This window comes from Myodes glareolus, chromosome 14, assembly GCF_982192425.1.
Source record: "Myodes glareolus chromosome 14, mMyoGla1.1, whole genome shotgun sequence".
Lineage (NCBI taxonomy): Eukaryota > Metazoa > Chordata > Mammalia > Rodentia > Cricetidae > Myodes > Myodes glareolus.
Window position 1 is genome coordinate 76,699,387 of NC_142039.1, and position 14,869 is coordinate 76,714,255.

General features: G+C 39.7%; 1 protein-coding gene across 1 annotated transcript; it reads right to left on the reverse strand.

Moving 5' to 3' along the window:
- Positions 1–9,664: 9,664 nt before the first annotated feature.
- On the reverse strand, positions 9,665–14,109 carry LOC125408889 (cathepsin 8-like). The gene is made up of 7 exons (XM_048447553.3): positions 13,984–14,109; positions 13,570–13,692; positions 13,303–13,449; positions 12,658–12,882; positions 12,033–12,195; positions 11,114–11,231; positions 9,665–10,173 (listed from the first exon to the last, which is right to left on the reverse strand). The coding sequence occupies exons 1-7, from the start codon at positions 14,107–14,109 to the stop codon at positions 10,074–10,076; spliced, it is 1,002 nt and encodes a 333-aa protein (XP_048303510.3). The 3' UTR covers positions 9,665–10,073.
- Positions 14,110–14,869: the final 760 nt, after the last annotated feature.

The following is a 14,869-nucleotide window of genomic DNA, read 5'->3' on the forward strand; positions in this document are numbered from 1 at the left end:
AGGAAACGAAATGGAGAAAGACGGTGTGAAGCAATCCATGCCACACTCACCGTGTCACCGAAGAAGATCATTCCAAAGGTAAACCTGTACTTCCCCTGGTCAGATTCTGCATGGAGCATTTTGGTCATTTTCATATTCTTCTCCAATACCGCTCTCTTCTCTACTTCCCTATCCTAGAATGCATGTAATGAAGATACCTTTCTAGTTAAGCATGCACACATACTAAATAATGGAACTTGTTATAAGAAAGAAGATTCTTCGTGAGGGATCTTTAGAATGATGTAGACCATTCTCCACATAATGAGCAACAGGGACACTGTCTCTTTATGCTCACAGTGCTTGCTGTTAGGCAACTCCTTGGTGAGGGATGGGCTCCACGGCTATATCCATAATCTCCCTAGAGTAAAGATCATTCTCTCTGAGGTCCCTCTTGACAATTTCCATGTTATCAACTGGGCTCTAGATTTTCTCATGCTTCTCTTCCACTCATGCCATTCAAAATCTAAGATGGGATCAGGTGATGGGTTAAGGCCACCCCCAAGTATAGGATTGCCAGAAAGATAACAGTAATTATGTCTCAAACACCAACATTTCCAAATGCCTTTAACCCCTTCCTGAAAAAGTAGAACATTCATGGTAGATAAAGGTATTTGAAATAGTCTTCCAAATATTTAATTCACAGATTTTGGAAATGGCTAAATGTGTATTTAGACAAAAAAAAAAAACTTCCATGAATGTTATTAAGTTGGTCTGTTAAAATACACAACAAATACCCAGAATTCCAGGAATGGAAAGTTTGTGTACTGCAAACTTATGTTATCAGAAGATAACCATGTTCCTCACAATTCAAAACCTATACAACTATCATTGTATAGCTAAAACAGTTCACCATATCAATAAACATTTTATTTATACAGTCTTCAAATGAAGTACATTTTCTACCATTTGTGAAAGCATAGATATTAATATAAAAAATCACTTTTGAGAACTTAGTTTGTCTTGGGTGTATACATATTTCCAGATAGTTTCCTATTACTGCCATTGTAATCAACATTCGTAGTGAAAAACAGAAAATTCAGGAAAGGGCTCTCTCTCTCTCTCTCTCTCTCTCTCTCTCTCTCTCTCTCTCTCTCTCTCCCTCCCTCCCTCTCTCTCTCTCTCATGCATTTTCACACACACAGTCACACACAGAGACAGACATTCACAGACCACCACACACCTTTTTTCTATATATTTCTTTCCTTCCTTCTTCCTCCCTGGCATCCTTTCTTTCTTCCCTCCTTTCCAGTCTTAGCTTGTCAACACGTTGAAGGATGCATTATTGGAAAAGACCGCCATCTATTGTAGTGAATATACATTGCAAGCAGCTTGCTGGCAAGGTGTGCAGAGATCCCTACTCCTCAGGCTTGACCTTTCATTCCTATCATATTACTTTTCTTCCAGTGTGAGACAGAAATAAAATACTCTGTTACTCTATCAATTTCTGTTTCTTAAATATTATTATAAATGAGGAAGTAAAAGAGATTATAAATAAAGCTATTTATCAAAAAATTGAAATGTTTGGTGTCCCAAACTTATTTTAAAATATACTTTATACCATTACCATGCTACACATATGTCTTCATTTTTTTAAATGAAGTGATAAAAATTGAAGTGCCTATTGAAGGAAAAATCCTAATATAGTTTATTTCTAAGCACCTATATCCTCACATGTTTTAAGAATTGAATATTGTGTCTTGAAATAACAAGCCATACCAAGAACACACACGCACAAACCAGGCTTGGTAACACAGGCCTTCAATCCCAGCACTCTGTAGGCGAAGGGAGGCTCTAGATCTCTGAGTTCAGGATCATCCTGATCTACATAACAAGTATCAGGAAAGCAAGAACTGCACAGAGACAGACAGACAGACAGACAGACAGACAGACACACACACACACACACACACACACAAATTGGCTCATCCTTAAAAATGGCATTTTACCTAGAGACAAACTATATAAGCAACTGGTAACTCTGAAGAACTGCACACCCATTCAGTTATGGTTTTGGCTGTTCTCAGACATCTGGATTCCTACTGTAGCACTCTGGAGGATGTTGAACCTATCTGTGTTGATTCATGAGCTCCAAGAAAATTTCCTGTGTCCCAAGAGGTAGGGCACTCAATCCAGCACCCGACTCGCCCCGACAGAAGGATTCCACAAAGGTTCTTCTCTTTTCACCTCATTGTCCAGGGAGCTCACCCTCCAGAGAAGCCATGAGGAGCTATAACTATATTTGGGGCACCCCAAGAAGCAACACATTTTCTCCACCAATAGCTGCATACCAAGTACCTTGTTCCAGGAGATGTGTTCATCTGATCAGTTAAGCCGACCGCATCCAGCACAGCAGCTCCAAACTGAGTCACTGCGTGGCTGAGTTTTTGACAATCAACTGTCTTTTTCCAATATCCATCTGTCTTCTCCACTGGCCAGATAGGAGAGTTAAAGGGAGGTGGAGCACCCACTGCCCCTCCATCTTTCAAATACTACTACTTTCTACACTTCCTCCAGGGATGTATACTGTTTTTGATTCACTACTTTCCTTGATTGAGGCCATGAAAACAGCTTCCATTTAGCCTTTCCAAATATAATAAACTTCACTCCACAGATCTGGGAACCAATGTGAGAATGTTGCCAAGTTCTAAGTATATCTATCACAATTATACATTCTGCTGCTAATGAAAAAAACCACAGGATGAGTAGGGGACCCATTGGTCCTACTGTGAGTCAAACTTTAAACATAGCTCCATTAATCTCCTGACCTCCATGAGCCCCTACATTAACTAGAAAACCACAGTGTTTCCTGGTGTCTCTTGGAATCAGGGTCAATTCAGAACCAGGATTCCATATACCCTAGAAAGTCTGATAGTTTCCTTTTCCTCAGCATAGAGTCACCCCTGTGAAAGGCAATAGTTCCCTCTGGAAAGGGACTAGAAAAGTATAAAAATAAAACTGTCAGGTAATTTATCAAGGTCCTTTCTCATGGAAATCTGTTCTTTCCCTCATTCAAAGAGTTCTGTATCTGCAAACTGCTCAAGACTTAAATTGATTCATGGGTCAAAATTCCTTTTGCCATGTTCTAATCCAGTCTTTCTTTCATTTATTTGATATTTTTTCATTTATAGAGATCAAACAAAATGCAATAGTTTCCTTATCTATTTCATTCCTGGAAACACCATGATTGATTAGTCAGTACAAAAGATCCATAGGAGTCATCATTCGTAAAATTCATTTTGCCTATGTTGACCATTACAAGCCATTAATTACACATTGCTTTGTCTAGGCTGCCCACTGGGATAGCTCGAGTCACCTTGCCTTTCTGATCTAGTGCCGTCACCTCACCCCTGATACACTGGGGCCCAATAAACCCATTGCATTCAATTCATCCACTGAGCAGCGGTGTCTCCAGTCTAAAGTCTGGCACAAGGGAAAGGGTGACAACACAGCTCGTCAGCGCCAGAGCCCCTCTCACCATTTCGCATCTTCTAAGACTCATAAAGGGCATGTCTTTTGGGCCTTCCTATGAGGAAACCAGATTCTACACAGCAAATCCACTGTAGCGTTGCAGTTTCCCTGAGCCTTAAATATCATCAATGCTAAACCAAGGGATATCAAGCATCTCCAACTCCTTTTCAGTAGGCCATCTTAGCACAATGTTTTCAATCAGCCATGCAAAAATATTTGACAGCTTTTTTGATTGTGTGAGCTTCCATATTAAACTTAAATTTCCACTTGGTGGGCCCGTATCAATAAACTCAGCTTGATCCAGTTTTATGTTTCTTCTACCGGTATTTCACTGTAAAATCTCAAAGCAGTTGGATATCAAATGAAAATAAAATGCAGAAACCTCAGTCATACAATAAAACCAAATAAAATACTCAGTAGAAAATTGAACAGTTCTCTAGCGATGTTTATGGATGAGCTCTCACTAGGAAAAAGAGAAAGGTGAAGGGGGAGGCTGGGAAACAATAAACCAAGAAGGTGATTTATGACTGGATTGCCCTCTAGCAAAGTGGAGTGGTACTGCACGTGCTTTCTCTCCCTCGTCAGTCTGTAGTCATAGTATTTAAATTCATATAAATGAGGGTATGCAAACTTGATTATCTTTTCTGACTCTGTCTATGATAATTAAATTTATAAAGCCTAAAAAGCTGATGGTCATCATAAGGATTGTAGCAATACTTAATGTATAGAAAAATAAAAAGGAAATCAGCGCTTTCTTTAGCACACTCTGAATAGTTCTAAGGGACTTGGGTCTTCACATAGATCTTGGCTAGGGTGTAAGACCATTGCAATCTATGGTAGTGTATTAGTTTTTTTTTTGTTTCAGTGAAAATATGCCATGATAAAGGCAACTCAAGGAAGAATTTGTTTCGGACTTATAGTTCCAGAATGTTAGCATTCATGGTGGTGGAGCAAAGGAAGCAGGTACTGGAGCAAAGCTGAGACCTCATATCTCAAATCATGAACCATAAACAGAGATAGCCCATGCAAACTTAGTCTTTGGAAAGCTTACAGTAGCTCCAGAAATAGACTTCCTCCAGTATGGCCCAAATTCCTTATTCTCCCCAAGACCCAACAACTGAGAACCGTGTTTAAATGTCGAAAATTTATGGACATATTCATTCAAACCATGACAGAAGGCATGGAGCTTTTTATCTGAAGGACACACACTATTTCTGTGTTGAAATAGACTCCCGTAGCTCTTCTAGAAGTTATCCATGAGAATCTTCATGCAGCCACTAGGCTAATTATGCTTATTGGTTTTGGGGCTTGGGGGGATGTGAAAAGGAGACTACTAATTGTCTAAAATGAAATTCTAGTAAACAGTAGACATATGACCAGGACATTAAAGGAGGGAGAGGAAACTTTCCATAAATCTTTCTCATCTTTGTTGCCACTTTGCATGTGGTAATTAAAGCCTCCAAGTTACCTCCAAGTTCTACACTGGCTTTCCTCTTGACGATTTGAAGCTAGCTAGAGTTTCAAGTGTCTAAAAAGCAATTTGTTTTGGTTTTCTCAACCTGTGAATGACCTGAGTGTCTCCTGGGAGTGATGAGATGTTTCAAGATTTGATGATTAATATGACATCCTCTAATCAGAGTTGTTCTGATAACAAGAAGTGAAATGCTCAGAGATTCTAAAATTCTGTACAGTTCTTCCTTGAGAAGAGAGACAGCATAACACCTAAAAACAGCAGCATAAGCTCTTAGCTTTCAGCAGCAGTGTCCTCCAACGTTGAGAGGACTCTTGGGAGAAAAGACCCGGCATTAGAAGAGGAATTAACCATGGTCCTTGCTTGAAGCTTCAGAGATGAAGGTGACATAGATGTGCCATCTCTCTCAGAGAATTCTTTATCTTTTATTCTCGACACGTTGATGAGTTTTGAGTCTCTGTTTAATAAAATCTACTGCAAATGGAAGTTTCTCTTAACAGGGTTGAGAGATGGGTTAATTCCTGGGTGTAAGGATCTTACAGGAATCAGTTTAATTCTATGTTCACTTGATAGAATAATAGTAGCAGCTTCCTTCGTTAGAGTTTATGACTTCTCTAGCCTCAGAGTCTTTGTCCAACAATGGTTCCAAGTATGATTTTCATCCTGTGGAGCAGCACTTAAGTCCAATCATGAGTTGGTTGATAACGTCAGTAATGTTCATGACACTATTACACTCCTGACTGGCAAGTCTTGTCAAGACAAAATACACTGTAGTTCACAGCTCACAGCTTGGTAAGAGTGGTAATGACCTTTCACCTCCAGTGCTGTGCATAGCCTCTTCCAGCACTATGACAGTTAGGCAGTAGGAGGATGCTTCCAGGTCAGTGCTAGCGTGATACATCCATGCTCTGTGACTCAAGGCAGAAATAGGGCATGTGTGTGCAATATTTTAGGAAGTTTTACTGCTGCAGTCTATTTGCTTTCATATGACATTTTCTAAAAGTTTTCAGGGTTATTTATCCCTCTATCCTCTCCCTTGCCCTCAGATCTCCAATCACCATTTAAACCTCCCTCCAATTGTTTCCTTTTAATGTTGTACAAACTGCATTCCCTCTCTTTAAAGCCTCACCCACGCACTTCCTGTTACTAATTTCCTGACTTCTATGGGGTCTCCAAATGAAATTAATGCAAAGAATTTTCAATGGTAAATTCTACAAATGTTACAAAACATGCTAGGCTTGTCTTTCTCTTACCAAATGGTGCCACCTAGTGAGAAATACTGACACATGTATCCTGACCTAAAGTTATTTAAAATTTTTCCTGCTCAGAAAATTCCTATTTTTTTGACTCAGATAATAAGGCAGTAAGAAACCCTTTCATAGCCTAATACAACTTTCTGGAATACTTACATATATGAAGGAAATCTAAATGAAATCCCCAAATAATGGAGACAGTACCAAATGGGTTTTCTCTTGTTACTAAGTAAAGCATCCAGTACTGAGATTAAGTTACCTCTAATTGAGTTTTTGACAAAAGGATCTCACAGGAATCCTCAAGGAACCCAACATGTCAATACTGTAAGTTGCTCTCCAGAAACTGACAGAAAGGCCTCTTTGCTGAAGACAACACTCACAGAACTCATTGAACATGGAAAATTCTAGTGGGTACCTACAAAACTCCTTCTCCCGTACATTTTAGCATCTTTGGTACAGGAGCAAGCTCTATCCTCCCTTAAAAGAGAAATGTAAGCACAAGCCAGACACAAACCCTTTATCTATAATGATTTACTGCAAGCAAGGTATGCTAGGAAAATCCTGGCACAAAGCTTGTAGAAGTAACCAATCATTTATTTGACTCAAGCCCCTTTCCACTAGATGGAACCCGTACCTAATAGTGCTTGGATAATCAAGAACCTGACATACTAGATATTTTTGAGACATAGGTAAAACCAAATACTACTGTGTCTTTAAAAAAGTAGTTATAAAGCAACTCCAGCTGATCCTCTGCTCTACTTGTGGATCAGCACCTTTGTTCATGTATCATCAGAGAAGCTTCCTCCTGCGAGAGATGGGGACAAATACAGAGGCCCACATGCAGATATTATATAGAGAGTGAGAGACTGTGGAGCACTCACCCCTAAAGGAATGTCTCCATCAGATCCCTTTCCCTTCGGCTATGGAAGAGGAAGTGTAAGAGCCAGAGGGTATAGAGGACACCAAGGAATCAAGGACTTCTGAAGGAACGGAAATGAAGCTCACATGTACTCAGAGAGACTAAAGTTATATGCACAGGGCCAGCACAGGTCCTTACCACGTCTTCTTTCTGTACATTATGGCTTCCAGTTTAACAAGACTATGGGACTCCTAAGCGTGCAAACGAGTGGCTCTCTGATTCTTGCACCTTATTTTGGGCTCTTTTCCTTCTTGTAAATGTCTTTGTCCGACTCTGATGTGATAGATTTTGTGTTATCTTATGTTTTATTTTGTTATATTTTTTAAAAAATGACAGAGTTAATAAACGAAACCCTAGCCACTAGGGTAAATGTTAGCAACTGGTCTGTCACTTTCAGCTGCTGGGATAAGGAATATATATTTTCTCTAATAGAATGACACTGGATCTATCAACCACTCCAAGAGAGGCCTCATGCTCAGTCATAGTTGACCAACATGTAATGGACTCCATAGTGTGTGTATGTGTTGCTTTTATTTTGTTACAGTTTGGTAGGGTTGTTTGTTTTCTTTCTTTTAGAGAAAGAGCTTTGTTTTGTTTTCTTAGTTCAGGGGGTTTATTTTTGTATTTGATTTTTATTTGTTTTTCTGAGAGAGAACTTAAAAGTTTGATGGAGAAGAGGATCTCAAAGGATTTGGGGAAGGAAAGAATATAAACAAAATATATTTAGAATTAAAATTTTTAAATAATAATAAAAATTTAAGAGCAAAAAAGAAGAAATTCTTCCACATCTCATCCCCAACAGAGGTGCTCCCCATTAGGAAACTTAACTCCAATCAGAAAAGAAGGTGGTAACTCTCATGAGTAAATGCTGCTATTTCACTAGTGAGGATGTCTTTCCAAGACAGACTTTATTGGAAGGTCAAAGTGCTCACAGCTGAGTAAAAGTGGTCAGAAAACTATCAAGGAACTGCCTGGAGGGAAAGATCGAAATTATAACAATTCTGGTTTCCACTCTACTTGATAGAAATAAGTGAATTCAAAATGAGCTGGGGAATTGTACAAATACAGCAGGTAGAAATATTTAGTCATTTGAATATGTAAGCAAAATATATGAATTGTCTTATAAAGAAGGGTTTTTACTGCAAGGACAGAACCTGGCTTCTCTAGAAAGGAGAACTGTTCAGGCCACCACAAGCAATAACTAGCTCCCTGCTCATGGAAAAGCAGAGATTAAGAGGTGACTTCCCAAACAGGGAAATCATCCCCACTGAAAATCGTGACTGGAGATCAGAGCATGGAGACGAATGTTGAGAGAATATTTTCCTCACTAAGTCATAGAGGATCATAAAATGCTAAAAAAACAAGCCCTTCAGTATCCTCACCTGCTCCACATAATTTAGAAAGACAAGAAGGCATCCACAACCTTTTTCTAGAGATTATAGGAATATTTATATATAAATTTATATATATATATATATATTTTTCCTATATTTATAGGAAAAATATATATAAATAGGATTATAGGAAAATATATATATAAATATATATATTTCATAATATAATATTATGAAAATATGCACTGACACAGAATCAAGATCACAGGAAGAGAAGGGGCTTCTAAGAGACAAGCATTGAGCTTGGTTTTAGATTTTGAAGATACCTTGTTTTATACCGTATACCACTCAGATAGCAGGTAACTGTTTGCATTTGAAGACCCCATCCTTAGGCCTGGACAAGTCACCTGGTCTGTGCTCCTGCAAGGCAATTTTTGACATCCCCAACTTATTTTGCTCTCCTAAGTCTTGATGGAGTGGATTCTTCTCCTGGAGACTATGGCAAAAGAGCCACCTACTCTTTCTCCCAGAACACCAACATCACAAAAATGTATGTCTTCATGCTGAATTACTTATTTGCATACAATGTCGCTGTGTTAATTATCTGTAGTTTTTGGCCTAAGACTTGGAATCTTGAGATGGTCACCATTCTGAGTTGGCATGTCTACTGATAGTGTCATTGTTCATGTATGATTTAATGAGTCATTTCTAGGAGACACAGTCTCATCACAGACTTCATAACCCTCTGCCTTTTAGTCTTTCTGCCCTACCTTCCACAGTGTTCCCTGGGTCGTAAGTGCAGGAGTTGTGAAAGCCAAGAGGAGAACAAGCTCTCCCAGAGACTCTCCCAGGACAAATCCCTACCCAATGCAAAGTAAACAGTCCTGAAGTCATGTGCAAATAAACAACAAAACTGAATTCTCCAGGTTTTATTATATATAATATATTTTATATATGTATAATATAATATATGTAATATATTACATAAAATATATTATATAAACACCAAAGTATATTATATTAAATATATTAGTATATATAAAATATAGAATATTTTGCATATTTTAATATATGTTAGAATATGTTTAATGTTTTAATAATATATTAAAAATATAGTAAGTATATTTTATAATATATATTTTAAATATATAAAATTAAAGAAAACCAGACCATCAGTTTGAGAGGAAATGAGGGGCTATGTGAGGAGCTGGAGAAAGGAAAGAAGAAAGGGGGTGATGTAATAATTTTTTAGCTAAGACATATATTAAAAAGAATTACTTAAAATTTAAAAAAGACATAACAATAAAAACTGAAAGAAGACAGACACATTTGAACTTAAACCTTCTTAATGACATCATTTGGTACAGTCATTTAAAAAAATCAAGTTTTTGCAGGAATCAAACACAAATCAGTTCAGAGTTTCAGTTACAGTAGCTCTCACATCGGCCTGGAGTAAACACATCACAGACGTGTTCTTCAGTGACTCCAGCGTTGTATCCATGCAGCAGAGATCAGTCATGCTAAAGAGGATGTGCCTCCTGCTTCCGGGCTTTCCCCAGTCTAGTCCTTCCTTGTTACCTTCAGGCAGCTCACACTCTGGGGTAGATGGCATATGTAGCAATTCCACAGTGGTTGTTCCTGTCTCTGGCAATCTTCATATAGCCATCCATGCCCCATTTCTCACCATGACTGAAAAGAATCACGTTTCCCATTTAGGACAAAGAACACAGGACAGTGGATTCGTTTCAATAACTCCTCTCTGAACACTGACCCTGAAGCCTACTTAACACAGCGATCAGAAAATGCAGAAAGTCAACTTCTGAAAACCAAGAGATACCTCGCACAGGACTGAAACTCACAGCATGGGAAAAGGAGGGTATCTTTCCACCCATAGGTGGCACAGAACTAACAAATATGCTCGCTTTTAGAAAAATCACAGATACAAACATGCTATTAGCACCCAAGGAAACCAGTGGCTGAACCTGAATGCTGTGACCACACACTATGAGTTGGTTGTTCCCTTCACAGAGAGAATTCAAAGAGTCCAGAGCTGGCCACAAACTAGGAATGACCATACTTCAAGTGCAGGATCCCACTTGAAGCCAGCATGGGTGCTGGAGAGGGATCTGTGCCTAACAGCAAGGGGCTTTTCCACAGTAGCTGTGTTCTTTTTCCAGCAACCACGTCAGTCTGCTCACAACCTGCTGTGACTACAGTCTGAGGGAGTCTGATGTCCTCTTCAGGTCTCCCTGGGCACCCACTCACAGGTAGAATAAACTCACACAAACACCCTTTTGTGAGGGAAAATAATAATTGTTCTAAAGCCTGGTGGTGCAGCTTGCCTGAAATCCCATGAGGACATATCTACAGCAGCCTGACTGAGGAACTACACTGAACAGTAAACTCTAGGATCAGTGAGATCTGCCATGAAGGAGGACAGCCGAGGCAAACAACTGATACCATCGTTGGTTGTACACAAACATATGCAAATAGACTTACTGCATGCACACATACAATTGGTCAAAAAAAAAAAAAAGAAAAGAAAGAAAGGAAACTCTTATCCATATCCGGGCTCCAAACAGAAAATCCATTTGGAAATTTAAATATAAATAATATTTGCAATTTCTACCTGTTTTTTATCAACCAGTATTTCCTGCCATCAGATTCTTTTCCTTCATAGCCATAGCCGATTAACAGAACAGAGTGGTTGATGACATCACTGCGGCAGTTTGGCTCGTAATAAATACCTGAAAATAAGATCAAAGGAGTGAGGGGCCCCAGGAACCTAATAGTGACCATGGCCCAAAACAGTCAGTAAGGCATTTTCTAGTGGAGAAACAAACAAACAAACAAAAAGCAAAATTAGGACCCACTGTGGACAGGATTCCTGATACAGGTTCTCATCAAATGCCAAAGAAGTACAAATGAAGAACATGGCTTTGATAATGCACACTTTCCTACATGCATATGGTGCCATCTCACCTTGAATTTTCACTAACGGCACACAAGTCCAAGAAAGTATAACTAAACATAAGTTACTTAATCCAAGGTACTCTTCATAGTTCGTTTCTAAAAGGCAATCTTTCTATATGTTAATGTGTACCAAGTGGAAAAGGTTGATAATTAAGCTTAAAACAGCTATAAATTACAACGTGCTCACAAACATGGGAATGGCATGTTGAATGAAAACCACACACATGATTATTACATAATCATACACGGAAATCCAGTGACCTAATTATGAGCATCAAATGTTATGTACAGAAAACTGGGCTCGACGTCTAGCACATGTTTCACGGGCATTCTTCATTAGCATCTAGAACCTTCCTAATGTTGTGATACTTTAATAGCTTGTCATGTAGTAATGACCGCAGGCATGAAATTATCTTTGTTGCTACTTCATAGCTGTAATTTTGCTACTGTTGTGAATCATAATGTAAATGTCTGGTATGCAACATGTCTGACATGCAACCCCTGTAAAAGGGCTGTTTGACCCCCAAAGGAGTTGAGAGTCATAGGTTGACAAACACTGAGGATCACCTGCTTACCTCCCCTATACAACTTGAAAGATTCATGTCCAGCATCGATTCCAACAGAGATGGGCCCGATCGTTGCTACAGCATGCATTAAGGCTTCCTCATTCTTTGAGACAAGCACAAAGTCTGTAACTCTAGCAGCAGAACGTTCAGAACAGTACCTGCAGCGTCCTTCCTTTAAAAGGTGAAGAGGGAAGAGGCTCAGTTTCTTCCACTCACCACTAGGGAACATGCATCAGAACCACAACCCTACCCTTTGCAGCTGAGCATCCTCATGTCTGGACTGTTATAAATCATCACAGGAAGTAAAATGTTACTGGGAGATTGGGAACTGAAAATCAACTCTCATGTCTTCAGTGACACCTCATAGGTCTTTAAGTCTGTAAGAAATTACCACCGGGAGAAATCTCCACTAAATGTGGAGTGGTTTGCATATTCTCAGTGTGCATAGCACGGGAACAGCTACAAGGAAACCACCACATTAGAAACCCGTGCAAGGACAGACGTTCTCACGAAACTACTGCTGGTGTACATAGATTCTACCCTCCAATGTGAGTTCTGAAGACACTGGATCATTCTGCAGATGCCCCTTGTCTGAAGCTGGCTGGAATGACAGTAGCGTAGGAGATCCACTTACTTTTGCCTCGTATGGATACGTTGCCTCAGACTCCAGACCTCCGTTATACTGCACGTACTCTAAAGCATAGTATGTGTTGCCTTTATAACAGCCCAGATTGCCCTCAGGTCTAGAACAGTCCACGAGGTTCTGAGGACTCAGGGAGGCCAGTCTGCCTGTTTTCCGGAACATCTGTCCTTCTATGGCACCAGCCACAGAGAAAGCCCAACAAGAATTACACCTACCCTGGAAGAGAAGACAGTCATCAACGAACAAATAGCAACTTGAAATCAGACAGCTGAGTACTGTGTCAACAAATGAACTATTAGCAGGTAATTGGTGCCAGGGAGGGATTTTCATTCTTCTGGGGGACCTGACTGCTGACAGTTTGCTCGTGTATGCGTGAACATATGGACAGGACAAAACGTTGTCTGATTGCTATTATTAACAATAAATAGGACATAAAGTGTGGAGGATGATTTTGGGGAGGCCACTAGGTAAAGGGAGATCATGGTCATGGATATGGTTTATATACATAACGCAAACACAAAAAACCTTCCAAAAATAAAAATATATATTAAAAGTGTCACCCCACACTCCGCACAGAGAGATATCAATTCTGTCTCCCCAGCAGTTGAGGAAGAAAGGCACGCGACGCTGTCACACCTGTGTCTTCACAGGAGTCACGTAGCCTCTCCTTCTCCAGTCCACAAACTTAGGGACATAACTGACCCTACGTTGCTGGATACTTCTCTTTTTCCTAAGAGTCTGGACTGGAATATCAGTCATCATTTTCCTGAATTCTTCACCAGTCTTCAAGGAAAAGAACATAAATCATTAAAAAGCATAAGACTTCACATATCGAATTGAAAACAAAACAAATTAAACAAACTAACAAAAACCACCGTGTGAAACAATGCGTATCCCAATCACCGTGTCACCAAAGGCATTCAGCTCCATGGTGAAGCCTTTCTTCCCCTGGTTATATTCCATATTGTGCTGGTGAACCATTTTCCTATTTTCTTCCCATACTGTTCTCCTCTGTCCTTCTTCCTCCTGGAAATAAACATAGTGGATAACATTTCTTTCTAATAAAGCCGCTACACAAACTGACAAAGGGGACTCACTGCCCGCGGTGACTAGAAGTCATGAGACAGATCTCAGGACACTGCATCAGAAGCCATTCTCCACACACCTAAGAACAGAGATCCTGATCACCTTGTGCTCTCCGTACATGGCTTTGGGCAATTCTTGAGGTGGTCTCTCTGACCTCTGTCGCACCCATAAACCCCAACAACATGGACCATTCTCTGTGGGGTCTCTCTGAACAGTGTTTATATTACTTACCAGGCTGTAGTTTTTTCCGTAGTTTATCTTCCACTCCTTCCATTCAGAATCCAAACTGTGATCAGATGAGGGAGCAACTGTGGCCACTCCCCAGCACAGGATGTTCAGGAAGACAAAATGAGTCATCTCTCAAGACCTGGAAAGCAAGGAGGAGAAATGAAGCTGGGATGACAACACTTCTAAAATGCCTCTTACTCCTTCCTGAGAGATAAAGACATCTGTGGTGGATAAAATTACCTGAAGTGCTATTTTAAATATTTATTCACAGACTTTGGAAATTAATAAATTTTTTTGGATAAAGGTACCATGGAGGTATTTAGATGCTCCACCAAAATGCAAAGCATGTGTCCAAATTCTAGGAGTAGAAACAGCCTATGTAGTACAAGCTTTTATTTTCAGAAGGATGCCCACACGCCTCAAAATTAAAAAGTTGCACAACTGGGGACTTAGAATATGGAGTTGTATGACACAAAGATTGTCCTATGTGGCATTCGATCCTAACCATAAGGGAACCCCAAGAGTTGTGGCCCAACAACGATCATGCCCCCAACTAATAGTCGTTATATAGGTTTGTCATGAAAACTCCCCTCTTGAATGAAAATTTTCTGAACTGTTCTTCCTCGAAAATATAGGGAGGATCAATATGATTCCCTTGGTTCCACCTTTGTGAATACATACTTTATTCTCTACTTCAGTGATGAAAGGATCACAGGGAAAAGCTACTGAAAACCAGGTGGGACACAAGGTGCGATCGCTGTGAGGATTCAAGTAAAGACTTAACGTGTTTCTTAGCCAGCACTCACTGTAAGACTTGCTGAGGGCCAATCCTTCTACCAATCCTTCTACACATGTCAATGAAGAATGTTGCATTTTTCCCCAGGGGCAG

What these genes read in the sequence shown, in the direction of transcription:
- LOC125408889 (XM_048447553.3), bottom strand. Translation starts at nt 14,109, where the DNA reads ATGACTCATTTTGTCTTCCTGAACATCCTGTGCTGGGGAGTGGCCACA. An exon ending in ACGGAAAAAACTACAGCCTG is followed by an intron (nt 13,693 to 13,983) that starts GTAAGTAATATA and finishes GTTTATTTCCAG; the next exon opens with GAGGAAGAAGGACAGAGGAG. An exon ending in CGTATCCATACGAGGCAAAA is followed by an intron (nt 12,196 to 12,657) that starts GTAAGTGGATCT and finishes CACCTTTTAAAG; the next exon opens with GAAGGACGCTGCAGGTACTG.